Source organism: Stegostoma tigrinum, chromosome 25, assembly GCF_030684315.1.
Source record: "Stegostoma tigrinum isolate sSteTig4 chromosome 25, sSteTig4.hap1, whole genome shotgun sequence".
Taxonomy (NCBI): domain Eukaryota; kingdom Metazoa; phylum Chordata; class Chondrichthyes; order Orectolobiformes; family Stegostomatidae; genus Stegostoma; species Stegostoma tigrinum.
This window is the reverse complement of record NC_081378.1, coordinates 21,234,301-21,261,742: the sequence shown is the minus strand read 5'-3', so window position 1 is coordinate 21,261,742 and position 27,442 is coordinate 21,234,301. Positions and strand designations below refer to the sequence as shown.

At 44.4% G+C, this 27,442-nt stretch overlaps 2 protein-coding genes across 3 annotated transcripts in view; one reads left to right on the top strand and one right to left on the bottom strand.

The window, feature by feature from the left end:
• Positions 1-26,584, bottom strand: part of kcp (kielin cysteine rich BMP regulator) — a 132,099-nt gene extending 105,515 nt beyond the window's left edge. Inside the window, exons 1-4 of one of the 2 annotated variants that reach the window (XM_059654530.1) lie at positions 25,888-26,584; positions 9,717-10,273; positions 4,451-4,523; positions 2,814-3,061 (exon numbers count right to left, since the gene is read on the bottom strand). In XM_059654530.1, coding sequence (XP_059510513.1) covers positions 2,814-3,061; positions 4,451-4,523; positions 9,717-10,273; positions 25,888-26,002 — 993 coding nt within the window. In that variant the 5' untranslated portion in view covers positions 26,003-26,584. The remainder of the gene's footprint in view (positions 1-2,813; positions 3,062-4,450; positions 4,524-9,716; positions 10,274-25,887) is intronic. The other variant, XM_059654531.1, reaches the window with a different exon arrangement.
• Positions 26,585-27,039: 455 nt separating this feature from the next.
• The window catches only part of LOC125463411 (uridylate-specific endoribonuclease B), an 88,950-nt gene continuing 88,547 nt past the window's right edge, over positions 27,040-27,442 (top strand). Inside the window, 1 exon segment of the mRNA XM_059654768.1 lies at positions 27,040-27,083. Within this exon segment, the coding sequence (XP_059510751.1) occupies positions 27,040-27,083 (44 nt within the window).

Genomic DNA, 27,442 nt, shown 5'->3' with positions numbered 1-27,442 from the left:
AAGATGACGATATCCTCACAGTTGAGCATCATTCCCATAACTTTCATCCACACTCCCTTCTGATTTAAAACCACTATTGGCATTGTAAGTACAGGTATTTCTGCTATAACACGTGCCTTGTAAATGCAAATTGGCTGTGACGCACTTGATGAATACTGGATGTTGTGTGGATAAGGCAAACTTTCTACTGTACAGTATAGCCATTTCCCTATAACGCAATTTTCAAAAGCACAATGTTGCACAAGAACACAACTATCGTATTATAGGGCAACTGCTTCAATGCCCTCTGACCCCTCATCACAGTCTCACCTTGTGCCTTTCCCCTAACAGACTTCTAAGAACAGCCACTTGGCTAAACAGTGCAGAAAGAGCCAGAGCAAAGGGATGATGAAGGCACAGTACCAACTCTGGGACATTAGCCTCACAGGCTGTTAGCTCAGACAGTCACACTGCACCATCACTCACTCACAGAACAGCAGAGTTATAAAGGCCACAGCTACACCCAAAGCCATCCTGCGCAGGACTTCTCTGCGACAAATGATGACCATGTGTAATTTCTAATTTTAACCCAGATACCACCATTCCAAGGCACCATCGTGGTCTCTAATCTGCCTCAGCAGCACCATCTCTCTGAGCGAGGCTATCAATCAGACATAGTAGGAACTGCTGATGCTGGAGAATCTGAGATAACAAGGTGTACAGCTGGAAGAGCACAGCAGGCCAAGCAGCATCAGAGGAGCAGGTAAGCTGATGAAGGGGATAGGCCCAAAACATGAGCTTTCTGGCTCCTCTGATGCTGCTCGGCCTGCTGTGTTCATCCAGCTCTACACCCAACAATCAGACCCTGGATGCAAACCCTTCCACTGGGCTTCTACTGGTCTGGTCAGCCTTCCAACTTTAGTTGGATGGCGCTCCTAACTGGGGATTGAGACCAAGAGAAGGGTGGTCACGGAAGCAAGAAAAACCAGCCAAGTAACGGGTTCTCTCTCTGCTGATGCTGCTAGGCCTGTAGGACACTTCCCAGCATCTGCAGTGCTTTGTTCTCACAGAGAAACAATGAACAGTTGCAGAGTGGAAGGCAGCAAAAAGAAATTGATCAATTAACTTGTAAGGAGCTGGTAATCCGATTAAAGGGCAACATTTTTTATTTATTCATTTATGAAATGTGGGTGTCGTTGACTGGGCCAGCATTTCTTGCCCATCCCTAGTTGCCCTTGAGAAGGTGGTGGGGAGCTGCCTTCTTGAACTGCTGCAGTCTACCTGCTGTGGGTTGACCCACAATGATATTAGGGAGGGAATTCCAGGATTTTGACCCAGCGACAGTGAAGGAATGGCGATATATTTCCAAGTCAGGATGGTGAGTGACTTGGAGGGGAACTTGGAGGTGGTGGTGTTTGCATATGTCTGCTGCCCTTGGTCCTTCTAGATGGAAGTGATGATTGGTTTAGAAGATGCTATCTGAAGGTCTCTGGTGAATTTCTGCAGTGCATCTTGCAGATAGTACACACTGCTACTACTGAGCATCAGTGTTGGAGGGAGTGAATGCTTGTAGATGTAGTGCCAATCAACGGGGCTGCTTTGTCCTGGTTGGTATCAAGCTTCTTTAGTGTTGTTGGGGTTGCACTCATCCAGGCAAGAGGTGAGTATCCCATCACACTCCTGAATTGCGCCTTGTAGATGGTGGACAGGCTTTGAGGAGTCAGGAGGTCAGCTACTCGCAGCAGTATTTCTAGCTTCTGGCTTGCTCTTGTAGCCACTGTGTTCATGTGTGTGAGTCCAGTTGGGTTTCTGGTCAATGGTGACCCCCAGAATGTTGATAGTAGGAGATTCAGTGATGATAACACCATTGAATGTCAAGGGACTGTGGTCAGATTGTCTCTTCTTGGTGACAGTCATAGCCTGGCATTTGTGTGGTGCGAATATCACTTGCCACTTGTCAGCCCAAGTCTGGATATTGTCCAGATCTTGGTGCATGTGAACATGGACTCTTCAGTATCTGAGGAGTCAAGAATGGTGCTGAACATAGTGCAATCTTCAGTGAACATCTCCACTTCTGACCTTGTGCTGGAGGAAAGGTTATTGATGAAGCAGCTAAAGATGTTGGGTTGAGGACACTACTCTGATGAACTCCTGCAGAAATTTCCCGGAGCTGAGATGATTGCCCTCCAACAACCACAACCATTTTCTTACATGTCAGATATGACACATGACAGGCAGGGGGGTGGGGGTGAGGGGATCAAAGGAAAATACTGTAGATGCTAGAAATCTGAACTAAAAACAAGGTGCTGGAGAAATTCAGATTTGGACAGGATCTGTGGAGAGAGATTCGGAAACACTTGGAGGGGAGAACCTATCTTCTGCTGAGCACATGGCCAGCTCTCAGTCAGTTAGAGAAGAGTCTTAGCAGAATTCTGAGTTTTAAATGGTTTAGTTAGAAGCCAATTAGCATTGTACACTAATGGACATCCAGATTTGCCTTCTCTGTGTATTCCAAGCGGTAACACACTGCACCTGCACCAAGGCCTTCAGCATTCTTGCATTTGGAGTAAGTTACCCAATATGCTGCTTGGCCTGCTGTGTTCATCCAGCTTCACACTTTGTTATCTCGGATTCTCCAGCATCTGCAGTTCCCATTGTCTCTGATACACATGTTTACACAAGTGTGCCTTGACATTATTTTGGACACGAAATGCCTACAGGCAGCCATACAGCCAGTCCTTTCAATCTGAATTTGATATAGTCAGTCCCTCCAAAAGTGTATCCAGTTAGTGTTCGATGTCGTGTGCGTTTGTCAGTGCCAGCCTCCCCCCTACCTGAGCTTTGAGCGTATCCAGCATTGTGCTGAGTGAGGTCACCATCTCCTCCAACCTTGCCAGGCGTTGCTCTGGGTTTGCAGGTGATAGACTGTGGCTCAGCAGGGACTCCCCAGCATCACTTTGCTGCTGGTGGTACGGACTACTGTCAGATAAAGACAATGGACGTGGGGAATCCTCTAGTTGGAACTGTTCGTCAGAATCAGAATAACGCTCCTCAACCAAGGAATATGGCAAAGGTAATGAATCTGGGAAAAAGGCAGCAAATGAATTTCATTCCAACATATAACAAGCCAGTTAATGGATTGAACATTACATACCACTACATCCCCTTTAGGGAGGGTCAATAATCTCCCACTGTGAAACTGTACAGTCACAGTTTATTGAGGGCAAGGGTCACATGTTGTGTAACTGTATTCACTGTGTAGTTAGCAGGGTTTAGCTGGAGGATTATTCCCAGAGTGTACAGTTATCATTCAGTGTCAATGTAAAGCAGAACCCCCACAACTAGGTGTCAATCCAGCCCTGTCAGCGGGGCCCTCAGGAATGCCTGGAATTCCTTCTGAACCTGCACAATGCAGGCTGTGTGACTGGTCTACAAACATTCACCACCCTGGGTGGTCTGATTTATATCCATATTGCAGTCAGCAGAATCTGGGCTCGTTTTGCCCATTGAGCGAATCATCCTCAGTGATCAGGGACAGATGCTCCATTGACAAAGACATCAGCTACTCGCACTATATCAGACTGACAGAATCCCTCTGTCTCTAACCTGTGCTGGCAATATGATGGGACAATTGAAGGGAAACTTTGCTTTGACTCCAAACCATGCTGAACCTGCCCTGGGGATCTGACAGAACAGATTGCTGGAGCTCAAGGTCTGTAATCTTATTACAAGTGTTTAACCTCAAGAAATCTTGTTCTGTTTTTCAGTTTGTGGGCAGGGAGAACTATGAACGTAACCAAACATTAGTCAACGAAAGTAGATTTTCCTTCAGTCACACCCGCATTGAGAGTTGCTGGCGATGACTGGCTATGAAAGGAGGCTGGAGGTCCCCCTCAAACTGGATTCACTGCTCAAAGTCTGGCTGTGTCACCTGAAACAGTCAGCATTCTCTGCCTGTTATAGTTATTCTCTAATCAACCTGCCCAGAGACATAGCTGCACACGTCCGGAGCAGGTGGGATTTGAACATGGGCCTCCTGACTCAAAGATAAGGATATTGCCACTGTACTTCAAAGCTCCCCCTTTGCCTGTGAGAGAAGAGCATTTTCTAGCCACCCCCTGTTCTTTGAATGTTTGATATTAGAGAGAAGCTGCATCCTACATGAACTCAGATTACAGACACAGTTATCTTTCTATGATGTCTTTATCCTAACTGATAGTTGCAGATTGTAGATTTCCTCACACTCTCAGACTTTTGGCATGAACGTCTTCCCACTCTCCTCCGTTCCACATCCGCTCACTCATTCTTCTCTTTGTTTGTTCTGCAGGCACTCTCTTCCCAGTTCCCAGTGTATGTTCCTTCTCTTTCCCACTACCGCTCTCTGCCCTTTTGGGTGGGCTCGCATCCTCCCCCTCCACTTCTCAGATGACCCAGCCAAATGCCAGCACCGGCTAAGAAAGCCCCTTCTTACCTGGGAGATTGTCACAGTGCCATGGGCGGTGAGTGAATCCACTGGGAGAGATTTCTGCCGTCTGCCAGTAACCCTAGTGAGAAAAAAAACAGTCTTAATCTCACAGCAATCCTGGAGTAAAGCGAGAGTTAAAGTGGCAGTAATGCTGGAGTAAAGTGAGAGTTAGTCTGGCGGTAATGCTGGAGTAAAGTGAGAGTTAGTCTGGCGGTAATGCTGGAGTAAAGTGAGAGTTAGCCTGGCGGTAATGCTGGAGTAAAGTGAGAGTTAGCCTGGCGGTAATGCTGGAGTAAAGTGAGAGTTAGCCTGGCGGTAATGCTGGAGTAAAGTGAGAGTTAGTCTGGCGGTAATGCTGGAGTAAAGTGAGAGTTAGTCTGGCGGTAATTCTGGAGTAAAGTGAGAGTTAGCCTGGCGGTAATGCTGGAGTAAAGTGAGAGTTAGTCTGGCGGTAATGCTGGAGTAAAGTGAGAGTTAGTCTGGCGGTAATGCTGGAGTAAAGTGAGCGTCAGGAAGACATTATTTATCTGGCCCATATCCACTGTGCCTTGTGCAGTGAGCCTCTATACTGACTCTGCCCTCCACAGTCAGAAATGTTTTCTTAAAATTGTTCAGCTAAATTGCTTACCTTGGTTTTGTGCCTTAGACAACACTCAAAGAGTGGAAAAAGATTCTCCTTCAATCCACCTGATTAATTCCTTTTAAAATCTTAAAACTGGTAATCCAGGGGTAACTAGACTAGGTTATGTATACTGTCCTCATAATCTAAGTACCCTGAAAACAATCTGGTGAATCTGCACTCTATTCGTTCTGAGACCAATATATTCTTCCTGAGCTGTGGTACCTGGAACTATAAACAGTTCTTCAGATGTGATCTAACCAGGGTTTTGGAAAGTTTTGCAAAACTTCCTCCCGTACATATTTCTCTAGCTATAAACTGCCAACATTCCATTTGTTGTTGTTATTTTAGCAACTGTATACACAGACCTCTTAATCACTTTCGGCCAGCATTGTCTCTGGCTTTCAATATGAGAGAATTATTCAGAAAAATCTTTCAGCCTAAAGTCTAAAGACCTTTCTCTTATTGTTTGAAATGCTTTTGACAGTTTTGCTCACTGACCTAATGCATTGACATCTCTCTGTAAATTTATGAAATGGCCCAAACCTCATGCTAACCAGTGTTGTCAGGAATCATGGATGGATGGCTTTCAATTGTATGAATGTGTCATGAAGGTAGTTACTGGGTTCTTGTCTGATATCATCAGTCGCTTCCTTCCAATGTCAGTGCATACCTATTATACCGGCTATCTATTTTCTACCATTGAATCAATCTCCTAACCAGGTCTTATGTTCCATGAGTTATAATTTTATCTAACAGCGGAACCTTACTGAATACCTACTGAAAGTGTCCATGAACTGCTTCCATAGGCATTTCATTACTGTCCTGTCCATTACAGGTCACAGATAAAGACTGTCCCAGTGAGAGTTAATTGATAACTCCTGTTCTCAATGACACCCTTCCTGCTGATGGGGATTGCAGCCAGGATTCCACATGGAGATTTGAGGTTGTGAAACGGGATTGTACACAGATAGGACTCTCGCAGTCCATAGGTTGCGGATATCACTTCACAGGCTGTCAGTGCAAACACCAGGCGGAGATGGGTCTCTCTGGAACACAAACACTTTACAACCGTTTGTACTGACACAGGCAGCACCATACGGGGAGAGTCAGCACCTTCAGGCGAGAGGTGGGGTGGCGGGTGGTGGCAAGAGAGAGAGAGAAAAACAGGCAGAAACAGTCAGCACCTTCAGGAGACGCAGAGAGGATTAGAGTGGGAGTATGAGAGAGAGAGAGACAGTGTCAGCAACTGCAGGGGAGTAGTAGGGGTGATATGAGAGAAGGAGAGCGCGCGCGAGAGAGAGAGAGAGAGAGAGGGTGTGTGTGTGTGTGTTTTCTTAAAGCACTGTGATCTAGATTCACTGGAGTGGTATTCGGGAGGGAGCTCTATGATTGTGAGCAACAGTAAAGGGAAGACATTACAGCACCGAGTCAGGATAGCGAGAGGTTTGAAAAGGCTCCTTCAGACGGTGATGTATGTGTTTCTCTCGTCCTTTTGGATGGTAAAAGTTGAGGATTTGCAAGTTGCTACTGAAGGAGATTTTCTGAGTGTTGCAGTTCACCTTGTAGATGGTAGATACTGCGGCTGCTGAGATTAGTGAAGGGAATAAATGTCGGTCTTAGATCGGATACAAACCAAGTGGCTGCTTCGTCTTAGATGGTATCAGAGATAATGGGAACTGCAGATGCTGGAGATTCCAAGATAATAAAATGTGAGGCTGGATGAACACAGCAGGCCAAGCAGCATCTCAGGAGCACAAAAGCTGACGTTTCGGGCCTAGACCCTTCATCAGAGAGGGGGATGGGGGGAGGGAACTGGAATAAATAGGGAGAGAGGGGGAGGCGGACCGAAGATGGAGAGTAAAGAAGATAGGTGGAGAGAGTGTAGGTGGGGAGGTAGGGAGGGGATAGGTCAGTCCAGGGAAGACGGACAGGTCAAGGAGGTGGGATGAGGTTAGTAGGCAAGGCCGAAGAGATTACAAGAGAGTTGCAATGGGAGAGAGATTCCCTGAGGTTGGTCCGGAGGGAGGAGGGTAACTTCTTCAGGTCAGGCATCCCTGGAAGAGGCTTCGCAGTGAGGTTAAAATAGTATCAGAGATAATGGGAACTGCAGATGCTGGAGATTCCAAGATAATAAAATGTGAGGCTGGATGAACACAGCAGGCCAAGCAGCATCTCAGGAGCACAAAAGCTGACGTTTCGGGCCTAGACCCTTCATCAGAGAGGGGGATGGGGGGAGGGAACTGGAATAAATAGGGAGAGAGGGGGAGGCGGACCGAAGATGGAGAGTAAAGAAGATAGGTGGAGAGAGTGTAGGTGGGGAGGTAGGGAGGGGATAGGTCAGTCCAGGGAAGACGGACAGGTCAAGGAGGTGGGATGAGGTTAGTAGGCAAGGCCGAAGAGATTACAAGAGAGTTGCAATGGGAGAGAGATTCTAACCTCATCCTACCTCCTTGACCTGTCCGTCTTCCCTGGACTGACCTATCCCCTCCCTACCTCCCCACCTACACTCTCTCCACCTATCTTCTTTACTCTCCATCTTCGGTCCGCCTCCCCCTCTCTCCCTATTTATTCCAGTTCCCTCCCCCCATCCCCCTCTCTGATGAAGGGTCTAGGCCCGAAACGTCAGCTTTTGTGCTCCTGAGATGCTGCTTGGCCTGCTGTGTTCATCCAGCCTCACATTTTATTATCTTGGAATCTCCAGCATCTGCAGTTCCCATTATCTCTGATACTATTTTAACCTCACTGCGAAGCCTCTTCCAGGGATGCCTGACCTGAAGAAGTTACCCTCCTCCCTCCGGACCAACCTCAGGGAATCTCTCTCCCATTGCAACTCTCTTGTAATCTCTTCGGCTTTGCCTACTAACCTCATCCCACCTCCTTGACCTGTCCGTCTTCCCTGGACTGACCTATCCCCTCCCTACCTCCCCACCTACACTCTCTCCACCTATCTTCTTTACTCTCCATCTTCGGTCCGCCTCCCCCTCTTTCCCTATTTATTCCAGTTCCCTCCCCCCATCCCCCTCTCTGATGAAGGGTCTAGGCCCGAAACGTCAGCTTTTGTGCTCCTGAGATGCTGCTTGGCCTGCTGTGTTCATCCAGCCTCACATTTTATTATCGTCTTAGATGGTGTCGGGTTTCTAGAGTGTTGTTCAAGCTGTACCCCTCCAGACAAGAGAGGAGTATTCCATCACAATCCTGTTCTGTGTCCTACAGATGCTGAGCAGGTTTGGCAGAGTCTGGAGGTGAGATACTCACTACCGGATTCTCAGACTCAGATCTGCTCCTATAACTACTAGATTTATAGGGCTGGTCCAGCTCAGTGGTTCTTGTCAATGGTAACCCCCATTGACAGCAGGGGATTCAGGGATATAAAGACCACTAAATGTAAAGGAGCAAGGGCGAGATTCTCTCCTGCTAGGGATGGTCATTGGCACTGGTTTGGTATGAATGTTACTTTTCAGCCCTAACCAGGTGTTACTGTTTCATTATCTAAGGAGTTATTGACGGTGAGGACAATGTGTAAAGGGAAGTGAACATCCTCACTTCTGAGCTTATGATAGACAGAAGGTCATTGATTATGCAGCTGAAGATGATTGGGTTCTAGGACATAGCCTGCAGCCCTGGTATTGCCCCTACCTGTGGGCCAGGAGCCCAAGAATAATGTCCTACTTGCTACTTTAGTAAGATCTCCATGCAGACTGATTGGAAAATATCTCCATTGATGTACTCAGTAATGACCTAGGCTGGAATGACAGATCTCCAACATCCAAAACCATCTTCCTTTGTGCCAGGTGAGTGCTAATGACTCATTTTGCTTGGAATCTTCGATGCCACACTTGGTCAAATGCCACCTTGCTATCAAGGGCAGTCACTCTCATTCCCCTCTTACATTCAGCTCTTTTGTCCATGTTTGTTCCAAGACTGTAATGAGATCAGGAGTTGAGTGCATCTGGCTGAACCTAAACTGAATGTGTGAGTAAGTTATTGTTGAGTTCTGGCCACCTGAATGAATATTGATGACATTTTCCATCATGTGCCTGTCTGTGGTGTGTGTGTGTGTCTGTAGGGTACATGAGTCTATGCATGTTTTCATGCTCTTGTAGTGTCTGATTGTAGGCACATGTACAGCTCAGTACCATAGTGAGAAGATTGCCCACACAACTGGCAGGTGGGAAGTGCCAGGGAGGGGTAATTATGCAAGCTCCCACTGTTATCAATACTTTGGAGATGATCCACAGAAGAGGATGCGCCAGCACACAGCTACATAAACCATCATGGGCTAGAATAGAGAATAAGATGGTTGTAATCTCAGCAAGAGGATAGTTTACCACAGAGGGTGAGGAACAGTAAAGACAGAAAGTGCTGATTCAGTTGAAAACTAATTGGACAGATTTAATTCAAAATTTTGGAATCCAGTTTGTAAATAATTTGAGTGGCACTTGTAACATATTTGGAAGAAATAGCTAAGCACCATGTTCCACCATCTCATGTTTGTGTCTGTTACACGCTAACTGATGGTGACTGATTAGTCACCATCTCCGCTGTCATTGGTTTGTGGGACTGGTGGGTGAACTGGATAGACCTTGGCCTTTTAGAGGATTGTATCTTTCTAGGCTGGTAGCCTGCTGAATGGGTTAATGCTGCCATTACCGTGAACTTGCTGCTGTGGTCTCCAGCTGTACTAGAGAAGTGAATCTCCAAGTCGATGGGGAGAATGAGGCTGATGGCATCATCACCCATGGTCTTTTCAAAGATGATGTCTTCCTCACAGTCAATGAATAGTGTTATCTTCTGAGCTTCCAGGTTGAAGGCCACTCTGCCCCAGTGCTTGTTCCCAAAAGGGGTCCCTCCAGGGAAGATGACGGATGCTGGCTCCATGTTATGCACAGTTCGGTAATCCAGCCGAAGCTGGTTACTTCTGGTGCTGGACACAAGCTGTAGAAGGGGCTGTCCATCCTTCTTGGTGATGGTGGGCGAGGTAAAGGAGATCACTGTCCCCTCGGAGTTCCTGCTCTGCTTCGCCACAAAGTGGAAGCCGATGGAGCCTTGCATGGAGGTGAGGAAGTAGATGGCATAATCCCGTGGCAAGGTGAGGTATGGCACACGGTTGCGGAACTTCCAAGCTGGGAACCCTGGCTCCAAACCTTTGCTTCTGCTCACTCCCTTTATAGATCGCGTGATGTTCAGGGCTTCCAGAAGGTCGATCACTACAAGGGATAAACATCGACAGGAATGACCAGAGACATCACTTTGCCACAACCTGGTAAAGACAGTAAAGCTGTACCCAACCAAGGCTAACACAAGCAGTTCCTAAAACTGCAATGACGAGCTTCTTTCGGCCTAACCTAAAGCAGATTAACTGTGCACATAGAGTAGCAGGTTTGATTTCTGGTCTATGTCCAATTAGCTCATCCCAATTGTCCTCTGTGCCCTTGGTTGGCCTACACTATCACATCTCAGATAGTAATACACTCAAGTATTTGCAGACTGTCCTAGCCGGAAGCTACCATGTGGCTGGGCACTGATGTATACCCTCCAGTTACCACTTACTGGAATCTGATGCCCCTGCCAAGACACCTATTCTGTCTGCCAGCACTGAGGCAGATGGATGAAGGATGGGCAATTGACTGAGATACTGATGGACAAGATTTCTTCAGGTTCAAGTACCTCAATAACACAGAATGGTAGAAGGACTCCAACAACAACTACTTGCATTCATACACAAGTAAAATATGATGGATGCAGGAATAAAAGCAAAAAGTGCAAGAAAAATTCAACAGAATAGGCAACATCAGTGGAGAGAGAAACTTTCAGGCCGATGACTTTTGAATCACTGTTTGTGTTCTATACAGTGTTTTGAACTGACTCAAGAATTCCAAGCTGCTTCACTCATATAGACGGAGACAGGAGGTTAGGTCACCAAAGGCAGGTCAAAGCCATCATTGGTGAGAGGATAGCATGATAGAGAAATCAGGGGGCAAAGAGGTTTATAGAGGAAATTACAGATTTTAGAGAACAAAAGGCACAGCCATCAATGGTGGGAAAATGGAAAATTGTGTATAAAGGAAGCCAGAAATGGAGACGTATAGAGGCCTTGCAAGGTTTACAGAGCAGGGGAGCAATGCGGAAACTACAAGAGCAATTTCAGAGTCAGGGCATTTCTGACAGTGAACTAATGTAGATCGGCCGGCACAGGAGGGAGGATGAACGGGACACATTGAGAGTTGGGATAGGGACAGCAGAGTTTCGGATGGGTTGAGGTTCAGACAGGAGACCATGGTGAAATAGATCCAGGCCCAATTCTTATCAGAGTTTTTGGGGATTGGCTGGACTGTTGATGGGAAAGACATTAGATAGTGCTGTCCCATACAACATGATGAGAATGCAGGGTGGGAATTAGGGGTGGTGGGTGGGTTGGATAGTGTCGGATGTGAATGGGGTTTTAGCAGAGTGTACGATGGTCAATTAGGTCTTTTTTGGAAGGTGTGTAGGATGGGGATTGGGTTTTGTTGGGTGGTAGGACAGGGATGGGTGTTTTGGGGAGGTGATTACCAATACTCTGGACCAAAAGCAGATGTGAACCATTTATTTTGCAATTTCCACTCCTTCCAAAGCTAAAATGAGAAGTCACTTGAAGAGTAAGTGTGTACAGATTGCAGTCATCCAGAACATTCCTGTCTGCATTTCCTCACCTCCCCCTTCATAACACCCTTCAGTTAAACCTCTCCAAATTAATCACCACTTCTGAGGCTGTGCTCAGTTAGAACCGGAATCCCCAATTCCCCAACATCTTCCAATCTCTGACCAACTCCCCTCCCGCAATCCCACACTTTCCCACATGTCACAGCCCGCTCAATTCTTTAAGAATCTGAAGGTGGAAACAGCTAAAAATGAAATTTGTAGAAATGGTCAGTGGGAGTCCTGCCTCAAGAGCTAGTATCTAACAGGCTCACACAGTTGGTGAAAAAAAAGACAGCGTGTTTGCCGTCAGTACATGCTGCTGTTAGACAGAGTGGCAAAGAGGAGAGGCCATCAGTACATTTATTCTCTGCTATCCCATGCTGATTTTCTCACAAAGACAGCGTGTGCATACTCTAAACTACAGCTCTTTCTCTGCGAGAAGCTGGGCAGTGATCGGTTACAGAGAAACCACCTCAGATGTCACAGAGCATGGAAAGTGGCCTTTTGGTGCACCAGTCAAACAGACCCTAACTATTCTAATCCATTTTCCAGCACTTGGCCCAGAGCCTACTCACCTTGATATTGTAAGTGTACATCTAAATATTTCTTAAATCTTTGTGCAGGCAGAGAGTTCTAGATTCCTAACAGCCTCTGAATGATTATCTGTCCTCATGTCCCCTCTAAACTCTTTACTTTAAAAATATTCCTCCATCAAGGGGCAAAGCTCTTTCTCTGTCTCTGCCACTCATAAATTTATACATCTCAATCATGTTGTACCCCCAGTGCTCCAAGGGAAACAAGTCTAGTCTATCTAATCTCCCATCATAACTAAAACTCTCCGTATCGGGCAACATCCTGGCAGATCTCCCCTGCACCCATTGCAGTCTCATCCCTCTGATAAATGTGCACCCAATACAGTGGTGTAACCTTAGCTTATTTTATGCAGTTCCAGTATAATTACCCTGCTCTGAAATTCTATGCTTCAGCTAATACAGGCAAGTATCCCACACGTTTCCTTAAACACTTTACCTTCTTGATCCGCTACGTTAATGGACTGTGCAAGCAAACTAAGTTTAAAAAAACTGGACTGTGACCGGACATGGACGCTCCAGCCCAGCCCTCCTCTCAATTATACACTCCTGGTCAGTGGCTTAGTACCATTTCCAGCTGACTTCTGACCTGAGAGTGAGAGCCCTGACATGTTGAGCATGCTGGCTGGTCTCCAGATGATTCTGTGTCACCTGAACTGGGGAGGGGAAGAGTTGCTGACAATCTTCAATGGCTCTTGGAACTAGGACTACAGACCAGTGCACCTGCATCCTATTAGTCAGTTAGAATGAGGATTTCCTGATAATCAATCGCATTGCTACTGAGAAAGGGACAATAAGACTGCCATTTCAGTCAGACTTTGTCCTGGAAAGAGTGGTAGAGGCTCAAACGGCAAATACGAAGCATTTTGATTTTGTCTGTGAACAGTCGACATGGATGATTTACTCGTCAGTTCTACACCATCATCCACAAGCCACCTAACTGGGTTTGAAACACCTCCCACACAACATGGTGAGCAGCTGTGTGCTTACTCCATGGGCACTACCATGGTTTAGTGAGCATTGGTGGCCAGCACTGTTCCAAAATAGCACCAACGAAGAGGAATTAACATTTAAGAAACAAACACACGGAGGTAACCCTGAAGATTTCAGGTGAAAAAGATACTGCTGAATGCTGATGGTAGCAAACTCTGCAAAATATAGAAGACTGCCACAGCGAATGACACAGAAAGCATTTCAGACACAAAAGGTGTCACACAAAAGCAAAAGAAACTTCAAGCTCCTAGGCTACATCGAGAGTTGGTGCTCTGTGATGCAATCCTGCGTGTGAGTTGAGCAGGTGAACCAAACAGACATCGAAGATTGTCGAAGTCAAAACCAAAACGTCTTTGAGCAATAGGGTAAAACAGTGAGGTAGTCAGGCTGATTGGGTATTACCTCCAAGAGTGTGGATACCATGAGATAGGGCTGGGAAAATTAAGTTAAGGCAAGCCCCAAGAAACACATCCATTTCAGGAGCAGAGAAACAGTGAAATTGCTGACAAAGTTACTTAAAACAGGTAAATACCTGCTTTTGGCCTAAGAGAGAATTTTCTTTTTGTGGGAAGCAAGGAGAACGTAGCAATAGCCTTAGCAAGGCTCCAAACTACAGGACAACATTCATTCCAGCCGTGAAGGTCGAGGAGAGCTCCTCAGTACAGCAATGGGAGTACCACAATTCCGCAGAATAAAAGCTTTTGAAAGGAGATAAAATAACTATTTACACGCAAAAGAGATGGTATCAGAAACAGCATCGACAGGGAAATGTAATTTCAGAGATGGGCCCAATGGACTTTCTGGAGAATGCAATTGGTAAGAAATAGAACAGCTTCCAAATGGGACAGCAAGACAGCAGATGAGCAAGCAAATATACTATTGTACACAATTGAAAGTACAGCAGATGATGTTATTGATCAACAGGAACTAAATGAAACAAATTCAAAGATGTGTTGAAAGCTTTTGGCAATTATTTTGGTGTCCGAACAAATGTAATTCTCAAGAGAGCAAGATTCAAAAACAGTATAGTATCCATTGAAGCCATAGAAGATTAATTATCTCAATGGGACAGTGGATACATATGACTATGGAAACTTTATGCCAGAATTCATATGAAATCCAATTTGTTAGGCTTGACTGACACACCTTTTTCAGGGTTTCTTACAGTCAAGAAGACATAACTCTAGAGAAAACTATTCACTTGGTGAATGAGGTCTCAAAGAAAACAGATTCAACCTAAGATAAAATTTGGTCTAGGAGATCAATGGGATCTGTTCATTTCTTAAATATCAAAAAGAACCAGATAAACCAATGCAGCAAGTGGGACATGTATTAGACACTACATGTCCTTGCTAATGCTGCTGGAAAATGAAACTTTACAGATATGCAGTGCCTAGCTTTTTAAAATGGACACTTTAAAGAAAGCAGGCCACTTTCAGAAAAGGTGATGAAGCACAACACATTCTAGGCAGGGATCAGTGATCCAAACAAAACATTTTGGCATGCAAACATTTTATGTTAATCAGAATCTCTCAATTTTAAATTTAGGCCCTGAAGCTAATGTCGGGGTATTGTCAGTTTCAAGTCTTGGTTGACAAAACATTATGAAGGAGCAAGACAGTTAACATTCAAGATATTCTCCAACAAAGGGGATACCAAATATGAGAAAATGTACATATACCTCACAACCAAGAAATTTCACTTCTGATGAAATTGACCTCCATCTCATTTGAGATATGCAAGAGGTTAAACAAGATAAGGTGAGGAGAAGCTGATAGAAGATTTTGCTGGGCTCCTTCAGTTCATGGTGGAACTTACAAAGACCACTTTTATTTCGGACTGTGGACTAAAAATGTGAAAAGATACTCCTTTAAACCAAGGCAACTGTGAAAGAAGTTGTTTATAGTTTTACAAACAAGTTCCTGGAGCACATTGAGTTGTATCTACAATGGTGTCGTTAGAACAGCGAGGGAGAATTCCAGACAAATCAGCACCATCTGTGTGCTCAGCGCCAGTTTGCCCAGAGACAATCTTTTGATTGGCTTTTTAGACCACACCAATTGTTGTAGGCTCAGGAGGGCTCACTGTAGCAACAAACATTTGATTGGTTCCTGGGCAGATGGCTTTGGCCCAGGTATAAACAATGAGGCAGTAATATAGAATCTGCAAGGAGAAAGCATCCATCTCTCTCTCTCTCCCCCTCTCCCTCCCTGTCTCCCCCGCACCCCCTCCCCATGCCCAATTTCTGTGTGGAAAAGTAAGAGGTTGAAAAAGAAAAATTGAAAGAAAAAAAAGTGGAAGAGTACCTAGCCATACTTCCTCATCTTTCCTCCGTAATCCCTCCTTTCTGTAAATTCCCTGTTGAAAGGAAATGAGGAAAAACATCTTCAGAGGTACTAAAAGGGTGAATCTTGAACTTGTGAGTTAAAGGTTAAGAACTGGCGTAACTACAACATTGTGTTATCAGCAAATAGTCTGAAATAATTGAATGGAGCTGGAAAGAAAGAACTCATTGATGTCTGTGATCCAGACTGGTGTCAGAACTGTGTTTCACTGACTTTTCTTCCCTTCCTCATCCATTGTATTTCTGCCTTGTCTTGTTGCTGTGTGTGTGTCTGTTTGTAAGTGTCTGGGAATTTAAGGAAAGTAGTTTAACAGCAGTACTTACCAACTGAATCAGTCTGTGTTTCGTCATTGGTTAAAACAGCTTGATTAAAATAAATAAGTATTTCCTTGTTAATATAAAAACATGATATGCATATTCTTTTAGAACTAGATAGTTAAAAGTGAGCAATTTGGTGGTTAATCAAATTTTTGCGATACAGTAAATCTGGGAAGAGTGGAGCTTGATCTCCAACACGCTGGACTGGTAAGTCATGAGAAGCCGAAACAAAAAGCAGAATCTTCCTGAGGTTAGTCATGTTAGAAAAATTAAGAAATGTCATTGTGTCAATGAGATGGAAAGCTCCATCAATAGTAGATTATGAGAAATGTTTTCCACCTTTATTAACGCTGAAGTGAGTTCAGATTCTCAGTTGCGACAAAATTCAAAACTAAACGCTGGCATAAAGGCAACAGCAAAATAACTATATGTGCATAAGAGGACACAGGCAGAATTGGAAGCGTTTGTGACAAATTCCAGTCTGACATTAGGTGCCAAGATAATCAAGAGGGAAAAGATCACCCAAAATATCTGACTTCTACACCTTCCAAAGTAAGGTCATCAACATCAACAAACGGGGTCAGATCAAGCAAAACTCGATCTCCAGGTACGGCAACTGAGGCATGTTTCATTAATTGTTCAATCCCTGAGTAGACAGGAGAAAGCCCAAATTATTGAAGAGTGTTGAAGTAATAACTTCACCTATTTTATCACAGAAGGACAGGCAGAAGGAGAAAAAAGAACTTTACTGACACAAATTGAAGATTTGGTGCATACTACGTCTTAAAACAAGTGACAAACAGCGTGCAAAGATCCAAGGCATGGCAAGGGAAAGCACTGCAGTTGAACATGAAGTTCATTCTGTTTTGCCTGTGGTCAAGAGCTTAGCAAGAGTTCAAACTTCACAAAGCTACACATTGTAAATGTTTGTTTTGGTAACGTCCCCTCAGCAAAGAGTCCAAAGGAGCTCAAAATCCTTTAGACATTTGGAAGCTTTTGTTTCAACAAATAACCCTTTGGCATTCAATCAGCAACAGAAATCCTCCAGCAAACAAAGTTAAGAATCCTGGAAGGATTGGAGGGAATCAAATATCACGTGGGCGACATCCTGATCCTTAAATCCATTCAAACTCTACTCGATACAAGAGTGTGAGCTGTACTGCAGCACCTACAGGAAGCAGGAGATACACCCATCAACAATGGGAACTACTGAAACCGCCTGTCGAGTTCCTTCAACTCATCAGGGATGCACCCAGCTTTAGTTGATCCACAGATGAGTTTCTAGTTTCTGGGAATGTGACTAAGCTCCAGAGGTTCATGGGTACTGTAAACCAAGTTGAAAAGTTCTTGCCCAACCCAGCTTTCATCAATGAGCCACTGTGTCAGTGGTTAACAACAACATAGTTCTTGGGGTTGTGAGGGTTTGCAACAGAGCACTTTCATCGCCTGACACTTGAACTAACTCTGATGTAGAGGTACCCATGATCATTGCTGTTGTATTCTTTCAGACTGACATATGGAAAATGTAGACCAGTTCACTACACACCCTGTTCATGACAGAAACTGAACCGAGATATATAAAGCAGGGGTGGAGAGAGAAGACCGGGTTGGGGGGGAGCAGGGGAGATGAGAGGACAAGGGGCGAAGTGCAAGGTGAAAGGTAGCACAGGAAAAAATGGCGGGTTGGATTATAGCAGAGAATGCAGGCTAAACAAGCTGAAGAAGACAACAGCCAGGCAGAAGTAGACAGAGGGAACACAGCCAGAGGAGGCTATGAGTGGAGACAGTGGTATAGAGAAAGTGAGAAAGGGAGCGCACAAGAAAGAGAGAGAGAAAAGTTAAAGACATTGATTAATAGGCTTGAAGCTGTTCAGCTTCAGTGCTAGGTTTAGTTTTTGCTTCTCTAAAGCTCACTGACAAGCAGCTGTGCATTGCTTGGAGAATTGGCCGCTGCTGTGGTTTTGAAAATTCCTGATGCAGACATGATTTTGATTGAGGCTGAGTATTTCTTGGCCATGGGGCTAAGTGTTTGGCCCTCGGTTTCCCAAAGGATACATTAGAAACCATTCAACTGTTGAACAACGGTGAAGGGCAATTACTCAGTGTCCTAACTGCCCCTACATTGCATCCAACAGAATCTGCCTAAGCTCACTCACCTCTCTATGCCAGCAACATTCTCCATTCTTGCCCAAATGAGACCAGGGATAAAGCAGAGCCTTTGAAGAGTGTTAACCCAATAACAGAATTTGATCATCATTAAGGGCTCTTGCCTTGATATGACCAATATATGCTTTTTAGCACAATAGGTAAAATATTATCCTGGTGGGAGCAATAGCAGTGCTGATCCACACCAGCATTGAATGGGGTATGGATATTTGCATCTCTTTTGGTGTGAAGTTGAATTGGGGATGGGGATGCATCATTGTTGGAATGTGAGAAATTACACTGCAACTGGCTCCGGCCTTCCGAGAATCTGTTCCTCAACATTAACACAGTGCCAACGTGTCAGAATTCACTTCATCTGAACAGGGGTCCCATGACATCCATGTACTTGAAGCAGTTTAACTTTGCTGCCCTTGAAGTGTTTGTTGGGGTATGTATGGGTGTTTTACACCGCACAAAACCTATCTTGGCAGCATTTCACAGAATCATAGAATGACGTACCACAAATAGGTCATTTAGCTCAATGCACTGTGCTGGCTGTTGTGTAAGCTATTCAATAAATCCCATTCCTGTGTCTCTCACTATTGTCGAGTAAATAGTTCCTCTTCAAATATTTATCTAACTTCCCAGTTAATGTTCGATTAAATCTGCTTCCACAGGCAGCGATTTCCTGGTCCTAATAAACTGCTGAGTAAAAATGCGCCTCATTTCTCCTCCGGTCCTTTTGCCAAATATCTTAAATAATTTCCTCTAGTTACTGACCCTTCTGCCATTGCAAACAGTATCAAGACTTCAATATATGTACCCCACATGAACACTTCACAATTTGGAATACTGCCATCCTAACTTCTTCTAACACTGTCTGCTCTGTGAAGAATGAGCCCAGATTCTTCACAGCTGAAATCCCTCATTCCTGGCACCATGTGAATCAATCAATCTGGGTCAAAATCCTGGAACTCCTTCCCTAACCACATTGAGGGTCTAGCTACAGAACATGGACTGTAGCGGTTCAAGGCAGCAGCTCACCTCCACATTCTCAAGGCCAACTAGGAATGGGCAGGAAATGTTGGCCTGACTAGTGACACCCACATCCTGTAAATAAATTTTTTAAAAAAACTTTGCTACACTCTCTCCAAAGCCATGACATCCTTCCAGTAGTGCCAGAATTGCAAACAATCTTTTAGCTAAGACCTAAACAATGTTTAAAATACGTTAGGATAATTTCCTTGTTATTGTGCTCCATTTCTCTGTTAATAAAACTAAAGATCTTACTTGTTTTTTTCTAAATATAAGACATTGCAATTTAAGATTTGTGTGTGTACAACCCCTGGGACTTTTTGTTCCTGTGCCCCTTTTATTATTGTACAATTTAATTCATATTGTCTTTTGATACTCTTCCCATCAAAATGGATCATTTTACAATTCTGTGTGTTTTCATCTGCCAATCGGTTGGCTACTTCACATGTCAATCTGTATCATCTGCCTGTTTGATGTCTGTGACTAGCTACTCGTTTACCACATTTCTGATTTTTCTATCTTCTACAAACTTTGATAGAGTGCTCTGTACAACAAAGCTTCCTGTGGAGAGGCTACGGAGTTATAGAGTCAGATTCACAGAGCATGTCAGCCCGTTTAATCCACCACACATGCGCAGCCTCGTAAAGAGAGGTGTAAGGGCTGTGCGTTCAAACAAATTGCCTGCAAACTTCAAAAATATTTCTCTACAGCCAATCCTAGGTCACTAATATACAAGAAAACAGTTCACTACTGCATATACCTTTCTCCAGACTGAAAAAAATGATCATTCACCCCTGCTCCTTGCTACCTCTTACTTAGTCATGCTGCTACAGTCCCTCTAATTCCATGGCCATTAAATTTACCAAAAAGCAAATTATTGCATGGAATTTTATCAAACACCTATGAAAGTCCAGAAACATTAACTGCACTAAGCACATCACTTCTCCATATTGCATCTATATATTAACGTTTGTCATGTTAACCAACTTAATAAATCTTTAACAAATTCATATTCATGCCCATTTATTAGTTCATTACTTACTAAATGCCTTTGAATTTTGACCCTGGAATACTGTCCCAACAATTTCACTCACCACCAATGTTAGGCTAACTAGCAAGCGGCAACTGGGTTTTATCTCATTTCCTTTTTAAAATCAGTGCTGTAAGATTTGTAACTTCCGATCCCCAATATTTCCATATTTAATGGTGAAAACTGGAAGATTATGAATAGTGCCTCCACAATTTTTACCCAAAGTTCCATCAGTCACCTCTTCTGCATCCCTCCCTGACCTGATTTTGTGACCTCTCAATTTTGGGAATGTTTATAACTAGCTCTTTTTCTCTTTTACTTATTTTCACTGTATTTCAACGGGCCTCCAGCTTCCTCCATTGGCAGTACCATGGAATATTGGGAGGCAAAGGGTTAGTGGGAGGAATACAATGTCATTAATATTTGGAGCAAAAATGGACTAGTGAAACTAATGGAACTAAAGTCAACAAATCCCCTAGATCTGATGGTCAACATCCTAGAGTTCCAACAGAGATAGCTGCAGAACTAACGCAGGCATTGGATGGGATGCTCCAAGAAATCCTAGATTTAGAACAATCCCAGTGCACTACTTGGCAGCAAGAGCATCACTATTTAAGAGAGGAGAGGAAGCAAAAGGATGTATCTATAAGGCAGTTAGCTGTAAATCATTTGTTAGGAAAATGCCATAATAAGTTACTAAAGAGGCATTAACAAGTCACTTAGATCATAATATGAATAGACAGAGTCAACATGGTTTAATGAAAGGAGATCATGCCTTTTTTGAAGCAGTATCTAACAAGATAAATAAAGGAGAACAAGTGAATGCAATGTATTTGTATTTTCCAAAGGCATTTGACAGGGGGCCTCATAAAAGGAATGGCCTAAGATAAGTTCTCATACATTGGGTGAACATGTTGATTGCAGAATAATTACAGTGCACTATTTGACCTATGGAGCCTGCACCAGCTCTATTAGCTAGCCCAGCTCGATCATCTAGAGAGAATCTCGTGCCTTTTCCCCAGCACGCACCATTTCTATCCAAAAAAAATCCAATGACTCAACTGAACCTGCCTCCACCACATTTCCAGACTGTTCATTCTATACTGAAAAATACTGTGCAGGAAGGCTTTTCTCAAACCATTCCCGCTTTAACTCTCTGCCCACCTCATTTTTATTTTCTTTTATGAGCATAAACAACTTCACCTTATCTACTCTAATCATCCCATTCATAATTTTGCAAACCTCAATCAAATCTCCTCTCAGCGCACTTCTCTCCAGAGGAAGTAGTCTCAACTTCTTCAATCTATCCTCATAACTGGAACCATTTCAGCAAAATTACTTCTGCACTCTCTCTAATGCTTTCACATCCTTCCTATAATGTGGTGCCAGAAACCATAAACAATATACCAGCTGAGGTCTAAGAAGGGCATTGCAGAACTTCAACATCACTTCCTTGATTTTGTAGTTTATGTTCCTATTAACAAAACCAAGAACACTACGCTTCATTTAACGACCTCTTCACTGATCCTGCCATTTTCAATGATCAGTACACATTTACACCCAGATCCCCCTGGTTTTGCACCCGTTTTAGAATTGTACTCCCTATTTTACATTGTCTTTCAATATTCTTCCAATCTAAGTACAGCATCTCACACTTCTCTGCATTGAACCTCATCTGTCACCTGTCTGCCCACTCCAACAACCAGTCAATGTTTGTTTGGAGCTCCACGCTATTCTCCTCACAGTTTATAATTTGTCTATGGTTGGCAGGCAAAATCAGTGTAAGAATAAAAATAGACAGGTTCAAGGTCGTAATTGTATCTAGCCGGGTGCTACAAGGATCAGCGCTGAGGCCAGCTATTTATGACACAGAAGGCAAAGTTGCCATTGTTCTTCCAGACCATCAGATGACTCTCTCGTTACGGTGAGGTAACTGGTGGTGTTTTAAACCAAGGATGACCACACCTCAGGCAAGGGGAGAGATTGTAAAGGCCTATATTAGTACTTTAAATGAAAGTACTGTGAGTAACATATTCACATTGGCTGATGACACAAAGCAAGATCGGGGCATGTGATCCATGAGCAGGGCACTGAGAGATGTAGACAGGTTTAGCCAGTAGGCAATAGACGGCAAAAGGGAAATAATGTGGGGAAACATATGGTTATTTCACAGCAGAAAGAACGGAAAAGCAGATTTTTTTCTAAATGGCGAGAAGCTACAATACAGCGACTTAACAATTCCTTTCCAATAAATGTAAGACAGTAGCAAGGAAGCAATTCAGAAGGCTAATGGCACGTTGATTTGAATTGAGAGGGGACTGCAGTACAAGAGCGAGGAATTTTATACAATTGTACAGGGATTTTTAGACCACACCTAGAATGCTCCGTACATCTAAGGACAAAGTGTATAAAGTCTCAAGAGGCATGGAGAGGGTGAATGCACTCAGTCTTTTTCCCAGGGTTGGGGAATTGAGGACTAGAGGACATCAGCTTAAGGTGAGAGGGGAAAGAATACATGGGAACCTGAGGGGGAACTTCTTTTACACAGAGGGTGCTACACATATGGAATGAGCTGCCAGTGGAAGTGGTTGAGGCGGGTACATTAACAACATGTAAAAGGCATTTGGACAAATACATGGATAGGAAAGGTTTAGAAGGATATGGGCCAAGTGCAGGCAAATGGGGTTGGCATGTTGGTTAGCATGGACCTGTTTGGGCTGGGGGCCTGTCTCCATGATGTAGGACTCTATGACTCTATGAATATCTTTGCCTTGAAGGCAGAGCAGTGAAGGTTTACTAGGTTAGTCTGACTGATGGCAGCATTGTCCTACAACAATCTACTCTAACGGATAGATACAATGCATTTATTAACACTGCTGCCATATCCTCTACTTCCACAAGAAGATTTCCTTTTGCCTCCTTCTTAACCCCATTCTTCCCTTGACTACTATTAAACTGATTATAAAATACTTTCAAATCCTGTTTCATAGTAGCTACTAACATACTTTTCTCCAAACTCTTTGCCTCTGTACCACCCATTTAAACAACCCCTCTGTCCTTCCATATTCGGCTTCGTCTTCTGTGACATTATGAACCTATAAGGAGATTAGAAGGACATTTATGCTGTACCTACCCTGGGAGCGTTTGAGTGGCGACAGAAAACCTTACTCTGGACCCAATCTTGTGCTCTCATCCCTGCACAGATATTGGTGAGATAGTGTAAAAGGTGCCACATCTCTCAGTTCCTGATTTGGTTTTATTTAGTTGTTCAATGAGAATGTTGACCATATTCATTTTTACATAGTTTCCACGGACTGTACTCGGGCAGTTACATAGAACTCTGATTGAGGTTGAGTGTCACTCGTCTCAACAGATAAACAGTCATCACTGAGCAACTTGGAGATAGTACACAGAAGACATGATTTCTGTCTTTACTCAGATATTACAAGAATGAGGGGTGATCATGCTGAAACTGATAAGATTTGAAGTGTTTTGACAGGGCAGACACTGAGGTCTGTTTCCTTGGAACATTTTATGAATCCAATGATCACAAGAATGGTAGCCTAGCATTGTGGAGTGACAAACTGAACCCACCAGTACTACACCCCAGTTTATATACAGACAGCCCTGAACCCACCAGTACCACACCCCAGTGTTATACGGAGACAGTCCTGAACCCACCAGTACCACACTGCAGTGTTATACAGTCCTTAACCCATCAGTACTGTTCCCCAGTGTTAAACAGTGACAGTTCTGAACCCACCTATACTGTACCCCAGTATTACACAGTGACATTACTGAGTCGACCAGTACCATACCCCAGTGTTACGCAGTGACAGACCTGTCCCCATCGGTGCTGTACCCAACTGTTATACGCAGATAGTCCTGAACCCAACTGTTACCATATCCCAGTGTTACATGGTAGACAATTCTCAACTCACCAGTACTGTAACTCTGGTGTTATACAGAGACAGACCCTGAACTCACCAGCACTGTGCCCTAGTGTTATACAGAGAGACATAAGCTTACATCAATCGTACTTAATTGCACTATACCCCATGTTAAACAGAGAGAAACGTGAACCCACTAGCACCGTACCCTGACACTGCCAGGCCAACCTCGGATCAGCATATTGTTCCCCATGGTTCACTGGAGACAGGATGATTTCCCCGCTCTCCCACTCTCAGACAGCTGACATCTGCAGAATTATGCAGTCCCATACAGTGTCTATGTAAGAGGGCCTGTGCTCCAAGTTTTGTTTACTCTTCACCCGCAGATTGAAGTCTGTGCCACTGACCTTTCAGATCTTGATTAAAGTTTGTTTGAACTAAAGACAGGAGGCAATCGAGGAATGCACAACACATTACACACAAAGAGATACGTTTCAGTGGCACAGAATAAATAGTGGACTCTGGCGTGAGCTGTAGTTGACAATTGTTCACATCGCTAAAACAAATGACTCTTTCATTATCTTGACCAGGAAAACAGATAAAAAGGGAAACACCTCACACTGACACAATGCTGGCAAGATCGAGAGGATGAGAGACAGAGAGGAAGGAGGGGTGTAGTCAGGGACAGATGGAGAGTGAACAGAAACAGAGACAACAACGGGATGGTGGGTGGAGAGAGACATAGAAAGAGAAAGAGAGACAGAGCTAGGGGCAGGTAGAGAGATAGAGATGATAGGGTCAAATAGGGAGAAACAGGGACATATAGTGAAAGTCAGTGCCTTTAGGAAAGGTTTGGAACCAGGAAAAAGTACACACAATCTCACCTTGTCTGAGAATACTGGTGATAGGGAACATGTGAAAGGGTAGTTCATTGATCAGTTATTCACCCCTACCTTAGAGTGATGCTTCAATGCTGGTAGCTACAACTGAGTTAGCAGTATTGTCTCCAGAAGGTTGTGGTTTTAAATCCTACTCCAAAACTTTGCAGGACAGAACTCAAAAAGTTACCACTCCAGGGCAATATTGGGGAAGTATAGTACTGTCAGAGATGCCATATTTTTAGGTGTGATGTCACACTGGAGATCAGTCTGGTCTCTTAGGTGTACATAAAGGATTCTAATGACACTTTTTCAAAGAAGAACCAGGATGTTGTGGCTGGTATTTATTCACTATCTGGTCAACACCTCAGAGCTGTTTATTGGATCTTGCTGTGCAGAGATGAGCTACTGCAATTCCTATGTTGTAACAGACACTGCACTTCATTGTCCCAGAGTGCCTTACAGTCATTCTGTACTCATGAAAGATACTACAGAAATGGAAATCTTTTTTGAACTATCATTGAAATCTCGTCACCAACTTCAAAGTGGGACAGCGCCAACTCTTCAATGCTGCAAACTTGAACTGGGGTCAGTTTTTTAGATTTGTAAAAATAGAAAGTGATGTACACACAAAGTAGGGCTGTCTGAGAACAGTCGAGGAAGAGAGAGAGAGAGGAAAGGAGGAAAGAAAGGACAGACACACAGGGAGACTCTAAAAGACAGAAAGCTCAATGAGGATATGGATTAACAGAGACCGAGACACTTTGAACGCATAGATAGAGATGTCTGCCAACACCCAGTTCTTGCAATGAAAGATTCAGTATCAGTGCCTTAGGACCCCCACCCGAGGGTGTCCTTTTCTTTAGATACCAAACGCTAGGTGCTGCATTCCTGTTCCGTAATTAAGATCCACTTACCATTCTCCTGGTGGTAGTACGGCTGGGATATGTCATGACCCATGGACATTCCAACCAGGATCCCACACAGCAGAAACACCCGAACCATGACATACAGTACCAGTCTGCAACACATCCTGCAGTCAGGAAAAGACGATATTCCCAATGCGGAGATCCCTTTTCACAGGCTCATTGGCCATTCAGACGCCAAACAGAGGAGGGTACATGGAGAACGGGAGGAGAGGGAAAGTGTCAGGAAGAGAAGGGGAGCATGGTGTGGTAAGAGAGATGTAGGAGAAAGGAACTAGTGGGAGGCAGAGAGAATGCAGGGATGGAGCGAGGCAGGGGGAATAGAGAGGTCGAGGAGAAGGCGACAAGGGGCAGGGGAGTGAGAATAAGAGAGAGAGCGCGCGAAAGAATTGGACAGTAGGGGAAAGAACAGGGAAATGAGAGGGAAACAGGGATGGAGTTAGGGGAAGGAGTGAGGAGCCTAACAGGGAAGGGTTTAGAGGATCAGATCCAGTCAATGCAGGGGAACCTCAGCAGGCTGTTTGTTCAGAGAGAGAATCCGTTTCAAAGGATGGGGCTGAGAGGGGGAGTGTGAAGGATTGCCAGCGTGTGTAAGAACTGGGCAGTGGTGTGAGCCTGGATACCTCTGTAAAGGCTCGGCCGCTCAATCCCGCTCCGCTCCCACATTCACCACCACAACTACTGCAAAAACCCGGACTGGAGCCCACCATAGCCGGACCGGGCGCCTACCAGGCTCCTTAAAGGGGCAGAGACCCTCCTCTGGGGTGGTGGAGAAGGAAAGACTTCAGGTCAGGAACTGAGCACTAATCTCTAACGGATCAGAAAGAGTTCTGTGATAACCTGCTGCTGAGGAGGCTCAGGGAGCACTCTCTCATTGTCTGTTATCAACACATTTATATTCCAACCTTTTCCAAATCCGCTCCAACTGGAGAGCAGGGAAATCTGCTTGGAACCCAGCTCAGCTCTGTCTCCTCTCATGAAGAATCGCTGGACCTGAAACATTCACTTTGCTTTCTTCCCACAGATGCTGCCAGACCTGTTGAGGTACTCCAGCAATTTCAGGTTTTGTTTCAGCTCTTCCCCTGTGTTTAGCACCAAGGGCGTGAGGCAACCAACTAAGGAGTTGGGTGACAGCAGGGAAGCATGGCTTTTACCGTATGCACTACAGCTAACATGCCTTGTTCAAGGTAAGATTGCAGAGGCGAAAACTCCAGGTCTTTCACTGGGATTGTGCTTTGTAACTGAGAGTTGCTGTGCTCACCATTATACTATTGACATGAACTTTCTATGTTGGATTCCAAGAATTAATTTGATAGAGATAATGGGAACTGCAGATGCTGGAGAATCCAAGATAATAAAGTGTGAAGCTGGATGAACACAGCAGGCCAAGCAGCATCTCAGGAGCACAAAAGCTGACGTTTCGTGCCTAGACCCTTCATCAGAGAGGGGGATGGGGTGAGGGTTCTGGAATAAATAGGGAGAGAGGGAGGCGGACCGAAGATGGAGAGAAAAGAAGATAGGTGGAGAGGAGAGTATAGGTGGGGAG